This window comes from Balearica regulorum, chromosome W (genome assembly GCF_011004875.1).
Source record: "Balearica regulorum gibbericeps isolate bBalReg1 chromosome W, bBalReg1.pri, whole genome shotgun sequence".
Taxonomy (NCBI): Eukaryota; Metazoa; Chordata; class Aves; order Gruiformes; family Gruidae; genus Balearica; species Balearica regulorum.
Window position 1 is genome coordinate 5,319,775 of NC_046219.1, and position 12,924 is coordinate 5,332,698.

At 43.8% G+C, this 12,924-nt stretch overlaps 1 protein-coding gene across 2 annotated transcripts in view; it reads left to right on the plus strand.

The window, feature by feature from the left end:
- LOC142599164 (nuclear cap-binding protein subunit 1-like) overlaps positions 1-5,638 on the plus strand; it is a 58,968-nt gene extending 53,330 nt beyond the window's left edge. For both annotated transcript variants that reach the window (XM_075738926.1, XM_075738927.1), the window contains 2 exons: positions 110-223; positions 1,145-5,638. In XM_075738926.1, coding sequence (XP_075595041.1) covers positions 110-223; positions 1,145-1,258 — 228 coding nt within the window. In that variant the 3' untranslated portion in view covers positions 1,259-5,638. The remainder of the gene's footprint in view (positions 1-109; positions 224-1,144) is intronic.
- Positions 5,639-12,924: the final 7,286 nt, after the last annotated feature.

Consider the following 12,924-nt stretch of genomic DNA (forward strand, 5'->3'; position numbering starts at 1 on the left):
AAAGCTTCTATCTGTCAAATGTCCCATGGATTATCTCATCTGAGGCTAGTAACCTATTTTCATCTCACAAGATTTGCTGAACCAACATTCTGTTTGTGTTCTTCTACAGCGTTTCATTATGTTGTTAACTGAACACTTGGTGCGCTGTGAAACTGATGGGATTGATGTATTTACACCTTGGTACAAAAGCTGTATAGAGAGGTTGCAGCAAATCTTCCTACAGGTAAGTTTCACTTCTTGTTTTGGAAGGCTTTGGGCTGCTGGAAAGAAAAGCTTACATGATTTGAGAGCTGAGCTTGGTCACTTATTTTTACCAGCTCCATTAGAACAGACATAGCTGGCATCACCAGTCTTTTTCAGGGACTAGTGTGAGTTTTGGCTGTGTCTGTCTCTGGTTTTGACCCCATCTTTGCTACAGACTTCCTAAATGACTGGAGGGTGAGCTCCTTCATTTGTTTCTTGCACTGTGAATATAGTGCAAAACAATATTGAGATGTGGTTGTAAATGTAGCTGAGTTTTTCTTACCACATGTTATATAGTAAGGGTAGTCTTGAGAGAACAAGTATACCAAAATAAGTGCCTAACAAGTGGATGAAAATGTTTTAAATTTATGTATCTGATTATAATGAATAGCTATTTAAAAATATAACTTGGAACTCTTGGCTCTATATTAAATCTGGCAACAGATGTAAAAAGCCAGTTAAGTAACTGCCTGAAAACAACAGCCAGAGCAATAGAAAATTATTTGTGTTTACATGAACATAAATTGTGTTAGAGAATGGGAAACTGCATGGGATTAATGGCATAATTCCCTCTATGGGTTAGTCTCTACCCTGATCATAAAAATGACTTAATGCTAAAGCAAATGTCCTGAGTCCTAGCATATCTGTGCAGTTGCCTCTACACACTATTCAGAATCAGGATTAGAACTTAGCTACAGGGAACCCAGTACTTCTCAAAACAGGTTTTCAATGTGTGCTCCATTCTTGCAGTTGACAGTGATTAATGTGTTGTGTAAATTAGATGTGCTTGTTAGTTCTGGTGAAAACATTTGATCTGTGATACAATATGTCTTGACTCTTCTGCCTGTTCTTGTGTATGAAGATGAATGAAAACAACAAAGGTTTATCTTTTTATCTGCAGCATCACCAGATAATTCAGCAGTACATGGTGACCCTGGAGAATCTCCTGTTTACAGCTGAACTGGACCATCACATACTGGCTGTATTTCAGCAATTTTGTGCTCTGCAGGCCTGAGGATTTTCATGTGTTGTTTTATCTGCAAGACTTAAAACCATTTTTCTTTTATGAGAGAAGCTCACCATGGGGAAAGAGGAAAGTCTTTAATTCAGAAGAGCTTTCATGTGTTCCTACATAAAGCAATACAGTACTCTAACTAATAGTAACTGTTTTAGCATTGTCTTATTAGCTATGATTGATAGAGGAGCGATATGGAATAATGTATGTACTCTTTTAATTTGTCCTTTAATTTGGTTTGAATCTTCATGGTAGTGTTTTTGCTTTATTCCCTCTGTCATTTATATGACAATAACAAATAGGTAAAAACATTACAGAATTGGTTACCTCTGACTGTTAAAGTAAATAAATTGCAGAAATGTGAAACAGGATTTGTGGATGTGGCAGAAATGCACCTCTTCAGTGAGCAGTTTGATAAGATATTTGTAGTATGGCACAAGAAAAATGACTTAACTCTGGGCATGTGAAACACTGAGCTTTCAAAATAGTCTAGAGCATGTGGGTTTGTCTATCAAACTGACTAGATTATCAAAGTTTGAAAGAACATGGTTGACAAACAATTGAAATATGTTTTTTAAATGTATTGTCTGATGTATTATTACAGTAGCTGCAAACAGCCAGTAGAGAAATTTTATGAACAGTTTTTGAAGACTCTGATTCTTTTCCTAGTGTGTCTGAAAAAAACATGAATACCCCAACACTGGTCCCAGCTGGTAAATAATTGAGACCAATCAGAGGCAATCTGTCCTGAATGGGGCAGAGTTTCCACTTCAGTATTGCAAAGTACATAAACTTTGGACACCATGCACACACATTAAGGAGGATGTTTATCCTGTTATTTTGTTTTAGCTTGTAACTCCTTGGGCAACTGAGCTTGCACTGGATTGGACCTATGGGTCAGCAATGATGCTAAAATCTTTCTTGATGTTGATTGTGGATAAACCAAGTGTCCATCTGTGATTCAGCAACTTCTCTATGTCAGTTGAATCTGCTTGCCTTTTAATCTCTACAATGTGAAGGCAGTGTCTGGCTCCCACACTTGCAAATAGCATTTTAGAGCTGAATTAGGTGTGACTTTGTCCCCAATTTAAGTTTCTTGCATGTACAACCTGGAAATGTAGTAGCCTTATCTTTCGTTTGATAAGTTTGAGTTATGCAAATAACATTACTTACATAAGCATGAAGATGGTTGGTATCAGGGCAAGCAATAAGAAAGGTAGGGTGGAGGCATTATCTTAGATGTTTAGTTCTCTGCAGTAATTCTGGTGCATTTACAATCTGTTTACAGTCTCTGTCAGATAAGTGTTCATACTCAGTGCTATTCAATACTTGAACTAGAAAATGGTGAGCTTTGAAGGATTTTGTTCTATAGTGGTTGTTTTTCTCCCCCCAAATAAGTACCAAGTAATGCATAATCACTTTCATTCCTACATTAATCAATTGGCCTGATACTCAAGTGCGGAAGGCAAAAATTAATTGTTTGAGCATAGATGTAAAGCTTTTGTGTGGTCTGCAGCGATTGGGCACATCTTCAGAATCTTGAATCTGCTACTTTTTTCTTTACCTGTTCTGTGTGATTTGACTAATTCCTCCACTCTTCTAGAGTCAGCCTTAATGTGTTTGTAAATTTGTTTTATACAAGGTGTTTGTCGGTCATGCACAGACACTTGCTTCAGTCAGTATCACAGATGCCCCCACTCTGACTGAGTGAACAGTACTTTGGTTCAGGCATCACTGACAAGTAGGCCTGACTGAAATCAGCCTTACTGTGCAAACCTTGAAAATTGTGCTAGGCCATATCTTCTCAGGAACTAAGGAACCTGACCACGTCTTATCAGGGGTAACAGTACCAGCTTGAGCTGGGACTGGACAAAACTACAACTGCTACAGCTGCACTCCTGCACATACACCAAAGGGAGGTTTGACTACAAGTCAATCAATTTATGCTATTAATATCTGTAGCCCCTTTGAGCCCATTGAGCTCTCCTGTACAGCAGCAGGCTGCACAGCAATGATCTCTCCCTTGAGCAGGGATGCCTCTCAAGGTTACTCCTTGAGGTTCACAGACCCCTTACCTGGCATCTGATATCTATAATGAAGTAAGTGACATTTTACATTAGGCCTAAAGGTATATTGTATGCTAGTGACATGTATATATCCAGCTATAGCTTAATTATTAGAAGCGTAGTAAGTAGTAGAGTGTTTGACGGCCATCTAATCACCATCTAAATTATTGTTTAAATCATCATTTAAATTATTGTCAAATCATTGTCAAATCACTGTTTAATTACATTCAATTATTGCTTAATCACCATTTGATTACCATTTCATTTTCATTCAATCACTGATTAATTATTATTTGATCATTGTTTAATCATTAATAAAACCCTGTCAGTTAACCCCACAACAATGACTTCTCTATAATTCACCTGCAGCAGTCAAATACCCTATTTTTCTTTAGAAGCTTTGTTGTAGTTTAGCCCCAGCCAGCAGTTAATGACCATGCGGCTGCTGCTCATTGATCTTTCCTTCCCTTTCCTTTTCTTCCCCTTTCCTTCCCTTTCCTCCTCTTTCCCCCCCTTTCCCCTTTCCTTTCCCTACCCCCCCCCCCCCCCCCCCCCCCCCCCCCCCCCCCGTGGGATGGGGAGGAGAATTGGAAGACAAAGGCAACAAAGACTGGTAAGGCACAGGACCGCACACTCAGTCAGTCCTGGAGCTGTCTCTCCCCATCTAGCCCCCTTTTATGCTGAGCATGATGTCACATGGTATGAAATACCCCTTTGGGCAGTTTGGGTCACCTGTCCTGGCTGTGTCCCATCCCAGCTTCTGGTGAAAATTAACTCTATCCTAGTCAAAAACCAGGACAAGCATTTAATACAGTACAGAGTTGTGAATTGGGATCATAGAGTTGGATTTCCAGTGGGACTGACCAATAAGGGGTTGTCTCACTTTCATTAATGGAGGAGATGTCATTGAATTTAAAGTTGATTTCTCTAAAACTGAGAATGCGATGAAACTTACAGATGTGTAACTGCTCCTCCAAGCCTTTCATCAAGTAGACAAATGCTCCTGCTGGGAATATAGCAGCAAATAACTGAGCATGGACAGCATAATCCTAATCACATAATTTAAAACCAAATTACAGTGCCTTTAAAAATAATCACAATAAAGATCTGTCATAATAATGGCTGCTGAAGCCTCTCTTGTAGAGTGTTTTTATCAGTGTTTTGCTGGTGTTGGTCTTGGTTGTAAGCACTGAAAGTACATGAGGATGTGCTTGACCATGTTTGTGTTAGTGGCTATATGACAAGTTATCTGTGTGTCTGTGGCTTGACAGTACTGCTCTCCTGCAAGGGAGAAGCATTTTCTTTTCCCAGCTGAAGTCCTCTTCAGAGAGTTGAAGTTCTCAGAACCAAAGTGGAAAAAGGAGTTCTCATGGCTTTATCAACTGCATGCTGGTCCATGACAAAGCACTCATAGATATTAAATTGGTAACTACAGAACAGATTGAAAACTAGTCACAACACAAGTAGTTTCATTTTACTTTCATACAAAATCTCCTTAAAAAGATACACAATGAAAATAAAATCAGGGTAACACTACATCTTGTTAATTTATGGTCACATACAGTACATCTTTGTATGTGTATCTACTCTTCTCTGAATGAGTTTTGATTTGTCTTGCAGAATCTAACTTTTCCTTGTTCGCGTTATCTTAATGGACAGAACTACACAAATATGAGATCTCATGTGTGTTGCAGGCCAAAAAAGAGTTTTGAGTCAGGGAATTTTGATGAAGTTATTACCAATTAACCAACATTTAATTACTGATTCTGATATTGGGAAATAAATACATAAACACTTGGAGAAAACACAACTCGGCTCTTCCCCAGACACCTCTCCTCCCCTCTTCCTGGTCTCCATTCCCTTTGTTGTTGACACATTACACTCGGTCCCTTCAGTGAAGTGACAGGCAGGGCAGGAGATTGGGGTCAGTGTTGTGGTTCCTTTTCTTTTGTCTTTCCCTCTTTCTTGCTCAATTTCTCCAGCATGTGAAGGGGAAATCCAAATTGTAACTGCTTAGCAATGGTAATTTGAGACTGAGGAATGATCTGGCCTGGTGGGCAAGAAGGCCTGACTGCAGAACCAGGTTAAGCAATAGAAGCTGGAATGTTGGGAGGTTGAACAACTCCATATCAAGTTCCCTTGCTGATAAGAAATGCCACAGTATTGACTTGTAACGATATGATTGGTGCTGGTGCAAGTGTATATAAGGAATTGACTGGTGCCACATCTTTGCAGACTCCTTGTAGAACCACTTATGGCGGTAGGGCTCTGTCCAATGCATTGTTCATTAAATCTCTTTATACTTAAGTACAAATGTGTGTTTAATTTGCCTCAAGGGATACAATAAAAATTCCCCAGCATGTGGGTTCCTCTACCAACTACAGTCCCTTCAGAGTTGTACCTCCTCCTCTCTGTCCCTGCCTGGGCAGCTCTTTTCCTTTGGTGTTTTTCCTGCTATACTGCCCTACCTGCCCTGGCATCTCACTTGTGTCTCTGTCTAGCAGCTACCATCCTTTCTTAAATATGTTTTTGCAGAGGCACCATAAACTTGTCTGATCAGTTCTGTTTTGGTGCACAGTGGGTCTGTTTTGTCCATTGCCAAGCCATCTGGAACTGGCTGTGACTGACACAGGACAGTCCATGATCTCCTACACAGATCACCCCTGCAGCCACACGCACCCCAAAACCCCCTGCCAATTATGCCAAATACACATATGAAAGGCTGTTTTCCCCTGTTTAAAAATTTATTCAAGTGTATTTAAGTGGATTAGTTGGAGATTTGGGGGTATGAGGAGAAAGTGTAGAAAGGAATTTTGCAAAATACTTTACCGCAAGCCAGGCACACCTGAAGTCTTTGAAGTAGTCATGGCAAAAGAAACCCAACATACCATTCTAGTATAGTAAAGGCTCTCATTTCTTCCATTAAGCTCTCATCACCTTCATGGCTTCATAAAAAATATTTCTAACTTTTAAAGAATAATAGAATAATCCAAATACTTAAAATATAAATAGCTCGTATTTTCACTATGATGCAACCACTTCCATTTACCTCAACCCTTCCATGTTACACAGTGGTCAGAGACAGGCATGGGAACCATCCATTTCAACAGTCAGCTCTTAATTTGACTTGTGTCTCATCTGCACTGTAAGTCTCTGAGTCCCTGCAGCCTTGCTACCACAATTATTTTCCACTGACCAAGAGGAACAACTTCTCATTGAGTTCTGAGTATTCATTCCAAATGATTCAAAGCTCTTTGTGAACTTTAGGCCAAATCTTGTGAGTTCCTACCCCAGCAGTACCAGTGAAATATTGGTAGGTTCTCAACTGACCATAGACAGGAGGTTGAGATAGACACATTAATAGTATCTTCTACACAGGCAGCAAGTACATTATACTTACATAAAATTTTAATCACATCAGAGGTCAAGGGTGCCTATGTGGTATCATGGTGGATGGTTATTGAAGTTTGTTGTGCCTACTCCTTTGCCTGTTTCAATAGTTAATGTAAGTTTTTGTGTTGCAAAAGCTATTCAGTTAGAGATCAATTCACACCTATAGGGGTAGGGGTGATGTGGTGGTAGAGGGTAATTAGATGACAGTACTTGATAAGTGATAATTGGGGCAGTATCGATAAAATCACATCCAGATAGGGTAGTAAAGTTGCAGATACATAGCTAAACACCTCTAGATAAAGTATGGTTATACATAGAATCAATATATTCAAAAGGGCATGAAGATTGTAAGCATACACAGCCATTCCCGACACACGTGAGTATTGTCTCAGCATGTTAATTGGGGTGTACTGAGAAATGACAGACTCCACCAGGGGAATTAAAGCACATATCAGAGGTTCTAAAGGAATTTCCTTCACACACAAACCCCAGACCTGGCTCAGGGATGCAAGCTTCAATGTCTACTGATCGCCATCTTTTCATTCCCTGCTGGGCCCATTGTCAATGATCCATGGATCATTGACATCTGTGCCATCACAGATCTGTTTTGGTGTAAACTCAGAGATATGAGGGGATAGATTAATTCAATAGTAACATCTCATATAGTTGATGTGTAGGCAACAGCTAAGTCTGCACTTGCATCGTAAGTAAAGTTTGCCAAGCACCAACAGGCTTGTAGGTGTTATTCGGTGTTGGTGGAATTATCCTAAACAACCTTATGGATTTCAGCAGGTAGAATTCCACTGTCACCTTCTCTTAAGATTCCAGCTACTGCATCTTGGATCTATAGCTGGGCTTAAAGGCAGTTCAAAGCCAAGGAAACATTCCCTTGGGTTACCCCTAAGCCATTTAATAATAACATAGTCACCATGATTTAGACATCCCCATAAAAGGAAAGTGTTTGCAGTCAACCACTGTCCCATTCCAACTCAAGTAGTGATGATTGTAAGAGAATGCAAAGGTTTCGCAGTGAGATAGTCATTGCATCTAGCTTATTGGTCAGGACTCCTGCATCAATACTGTTCAGCACTCCCATGCCTGTCCCCAGATAGCCCATAAGGTCTCTACATGGGCATAAGTTTGGCTGAGGTAGAGTACACCTATGGAGCCAGGCTAGCCATCCTTCATAAGTGGTAGATGAGAAAGGGACACACTGCGGGTTCAGTCTGGATACATTGGTTAACAGTGTTAACTCTACCCATTTTAAGGACCAGTTACAATCCAAAAGTAATTGTTGCATATGATTCTTTCCAAATCACATAGGGATCTACTTTGGTAATAATGGGGGATGAAGCAAAGGATGAACTGGGAAGGATAGTTGGAGGGATGAGGGATGGTTGTGGTGAGTTTGGGAAGAGAAGTAGGAGAGGAACTCAGAGACAAGGGAATAACATTAAATTTAAAAGAGTGATTGGAGGCTTAGCCCAAAGGCACACAATGGCAACAAGTGAGAAAGTACAAGAGTCAAACTACAAAAAGGGTTGATGTAGGCACATGATATGCTGATTGTTGGTCTGCTGATGGTTTGGTCCATTAACTGATATAGGGGTGTCCCCCATTATATAGTTTACAATCCCACAATTAACTGTGACATTCTGCCCTTGAGGTACAGAGGTATAATATTGTCTCAAAGAAGAGAGATACTGGGGGAAGTGTGGGGTTTTCCTCCTACCAATATTAAAGTAGTGAGGTTCCATGAGCCAGGTTGTCTTATTTGTCCTGTAAATTTAGTGAACCGAGACGCATGGGAAATTGGGTTTTCTTCTTCAGAGTAGCAGGATTTCAAAGGACACAATATGTAAGAAAAAGAACAAAATGCATCCTGTCTAGGCTACAAGCCAGGTGACAGGTTATGTTATTTGAGTTCCTCCTTCCAGAATTCCTTCATACAAATTAATTCAGTCACAGTAAACCTGTACTTAGAGCTGTGGTGCTGATGTTGGTAGGGGGAATACATGCTCATCGAAATTAGCGGGGCTCATCGACAGAGCTTTAAACTAGGCTCAAAGGGGGAGGGGGATAACATCAGGCTTGCCAGCGACATGTTGTGGGATGATGTGCCCCGGTTGGAGGGATGGGGCACTGGCGAGGACCCTCAGCCTACTGCTCAGAGACATGCTGGATGCACTACAGCACGCTCGAAGCCTAGAGGAGATGAGCCAGGGGCCCCAGATGCAACAGGAACTGACGGGGTAACACTGGGAAGATACATCAAAAGAATCCCAGCCACCCCAGCCAATAAGTCAGCCTCATCGGGGGCACAAGTGAAATGCCTCTACGCAAAAGCACAGAGCATGGGGAATAAACAAGAGGAGCTGGAGATATGTGTGCGTGCCTGCAAGGCTATGACCTTATTGGCATTACAGAGACGTGGTGGGACAGCTCCTATGACTGGAGCGTTGGGATGGAAGGCTACAGGCTCTTTAGGAAGGACAGGCAGGGCAGGCGAGGAGGGGATGTCGCCCTCTACATCAATGACCAGCTGGAGTGCATGGAGCTCCACCTGGGGATGGACAAGGAGCTGACCAAGAGCTTATGGGTCAGGATTAAAGGGAGGGCTGGGGCAGGGGACATCATAGTGGGGGTCTGCTACAGGCCACCTGACCAGGGGGACTGAGCAGATGAGGCCCTCTATAGGCAGATAGGAGCAGCCTCATGCTCACAAGCCCTGGTCCTTATGGGGGACTTCAACCACCCTGACATCTGCTGGAGGGACAATGCAGCTGAGCGCAAGCAATCCAGGAAGTTCCTGGAATGTGTCGATGACAACTTTCTCCTCCAAGTGATAGAGGAGCCCCCGAGGAGAGGTGCCATGCTGGACCTTGTTCTCACCAACAAGGAGGGGCTTGGTAGGGGATGTGAAGCTCAAGGGCAGCCTTGGCTGCAGGGACCACGAAATGGTGGAATTCAGGATCCTCAGGGCAGGGAGGAGGGAATGCAGCAAGCTCACTACCCTGGACTTCAGGAGAGCAGACTTTGGCCTCTTCAGGGATCTGCTTGGTAGAATACCACGGGAAAAAGCCCTGGAGGGAAGAGGGGCCCAAGACAGCTGGCTAGGATTCAAGGGTCACCTCCTCCAAGCTCACCATAGGCCCCCATGGATGAACAAGGAGCTCCTGGGCAAAAAGTCAAACAAAAAAAGGAAGCCTACAGAGGCTGGAAGCAAGGGTAGGTAGCCTGGGAGGAATACAGAGAAACTGTCTGCGCAGCCAGGGATCAGGTGAGGAAAGCCAAAGCCCTGATAGAAATTAGTCTGGCCGGGGATGTCAAGGACAACAAGAAAAGCTTCTATAGGTATGTCAGTGATAAAAGGAGGACGAGGGAAAATGTGGGTCCCCTCCAGAATGAAACGGGTGACCTGGTTACCCAGGATATGGAGAAGGCTGAGGTACTCAATGACTTCTTTCCCTCATTCTTCACTGGCAAATGCTTGAGCCATATGTCCAGCTCACAGAAGGCAGGGACTGGGAGAAGGCGGAACCACCCACTGTAGGAGAAGATCAGGTTCAAGAATATCTAAGGAACCTGAAAGTGCACAAGTCCATGGGACCTGATGAGTTGCATCCACGGGTCTTGAGGGAACTGGCAGATGAAGTGGCCGGGCCACTCTCCATCATATTTGAGAAGTCCTGGCAGTCCGGTGAAGTTCCCGCCGACTGGAAAAGGGGAAACATAACCCCCATTTTTAAGAAGGGTAAAAAGGAAGACCCAGGGAACTACAGGCCGGTCAGTCTCACCTCTGTGCCTGGCAAAATTATGGAGCAGACCCTCCTGGAGACTATGCTCAGGCACATGGAAAATAAGGAGGTGATTGGTGACAGCCACCATGGCTTCACTAAGGGCAAATCGTGCCTGACAAACTTGGTGGCCTTCTGTGATGGGGTGACAGCATTGGTGGATAAGGGAAGGGCAACTGACGTCATCTACCAGGGCTTGTGTAAGGCATTTGACACTGTCCCGCACGACATCCTTGTCTCTAAACTGGAGAGACATGGATTCGATGGATGGACCACTCGGTCGATAAGGAATTGGCTGGATGGCCACCCTCAAAGAGTTGTGGTCAACGGCTCAATGTCCAAGTGGAGAACGGTGACGAGTGGTGTTCCTCGGGGTCGGTACTGGGACCGGCACTGTTCAACATCTTTGTCGGCGACATGGACAGTGGGATCGAGTGCACCCTCAGCAAGTTTGCCAATGACACCAAGCTGTGTGGTGTGGTCGACACGCTGGAGGGAAGGGATGCCATCCAGAGGGACCTTGACAGGCTGGAGAGGTAGGCCCATGCGAACCGCCTGAAGTTCAACAAGGCCAAGTGCAAGGTCCTGCACGTGGGTCGGGGCAATCCCAAGCACCACTATAGGCTGGGCGAGGAATGGACTGAAAGCAGCCCTGAGGAGAAGGACATGGGGGTATTGATTGATGAGAAGCTCAACATGAGCCAGCAGTGTGCGCTTGCAGCCCAGAAAGCCAACTGTGTCCTGGGCTGCATCAACAGAAGTGTGACCAGCAGGTCGAGGGAAGTGATTCTGCCCCTCTACTCTGCTCTGGTGAGACCCCACCTGGAGTACTGCATCCAGCTCTGGGGGCCCCAGTACAGGAGAGACATGGAGCTGTTGGAGCGAGTCCAGAGGAGGGCCACGAAGTTGTTTGGAGGGCTGGAGCACCTCTCCTATGAGGACAGGCTGAGAGAGTTGGGGTTGTTCAGCCTGGAGAAAAGAAGGCTCCGGGGAGACCTAATTGCGGCCTTCCAGTACCTGAAGGGGGCCTACAGGAAAGATGGTGAGGGCCTGTTTATGAGGGAGTGTAGTGACAGGACAAGGGGTAATGGGTTTAAACTAAAAGAGGGTAGATTTAGATTAGATGTTAGAAAGAAATTATTTACTCTGAGTGTGGTGAGGTACTGGAACAGGTTGCCCAGAGAGGTTGTGGAGGCCCCATCCCTGGAAGTGTTCAAGGCCAGGTTGGATGGGGCTTTGGGCAACGTGGTCTAGTGGAGGGTGTCCCTGTCCATAGCAGGGGGGTTGGAACTAGATGATCTTTAAGGTCCCTTCCAACCCAAACCATTCTATGATTCTATGATTCTATGATTCTATGATTCTGTGCTCACACACTAGTCCTTATGAGAGCTTGCAAATGTGTCAGGGTTTCCATGGAGTGTAAAGATGAGTTTTCTGAGTGTGGAATGAGCCAATATGTGAGTTTTATGGGGCTACCCATTAGTCCTCTCTCTGTTCAAGAGGGCAGCTACTTGCTGAGGAAAGGTTATTTCCCTAAGTGTGTATAGTTCAGCCTTTAGCAACTTATCCACTCCACTAAGTTATTGGCCCATGGGTTGTAAGGGTGGTGGAATGTCCACCTTTGTGTTTATCCGCCCAGGCATGAACATGATGGTTCTTGAAGTGCAACTTGTCTGATTCAGTTGTTATGGGTTGTACATGGGCTGGCTGGGATGGAGTTCACTTTCTTCTTAGTAGCCTATATGGTGCTGTGCTTTGCACTTGTGGCGAAAACACTATTGATAACACACCAATGTTTTGGCTATTGCCGAACAGTGCTTGCACAGTGTCAAAGGTTTCTCACCAGCTCCACTCCCACCCAAAGGCAAGTAGGCTGGAGGTGGGCAAGAGGTTGGGAGGGGACACAGCCAGGACAGCTGACCCAAACTCACCAAAGGACTATTCCATACCACATGATGTTGCACTCATCAATAATAAGGTCCCAAATACTGATACTGTTGAATACTTTTTAGGAGAAGAGTTAGGGCCTGTTGATGACTCACATTTCAGCCCCAGGTGGAACATTTGCACAGCAAGGAATACAGAGAATGCGCTAGCTGAATAAAACCAGAGACGTGGGCATGCCAAAAATTTAAAATTCCTAGGAGGCTCTGGAGGTTGTATTTGGGGGAGGGAGAAGGTAAAGATAAAACAAATTGCAAGACATTTTCAGTAATATCTTAGGTACCAACACACAAGGAAACTCCTAAAAAAATTCCATTCTGGGCAATACTCTGGCATTTACCAGAAGGAATAGAAAGATTCCAGCATTCTTTGAGGGATGAAATTAAGAGGGTCATATCTTGCGCAACAGATTTGGGTGTAGGTCCGCCCAGGAGTATGCCATCAATATATTGGTGGTGAGAAACAT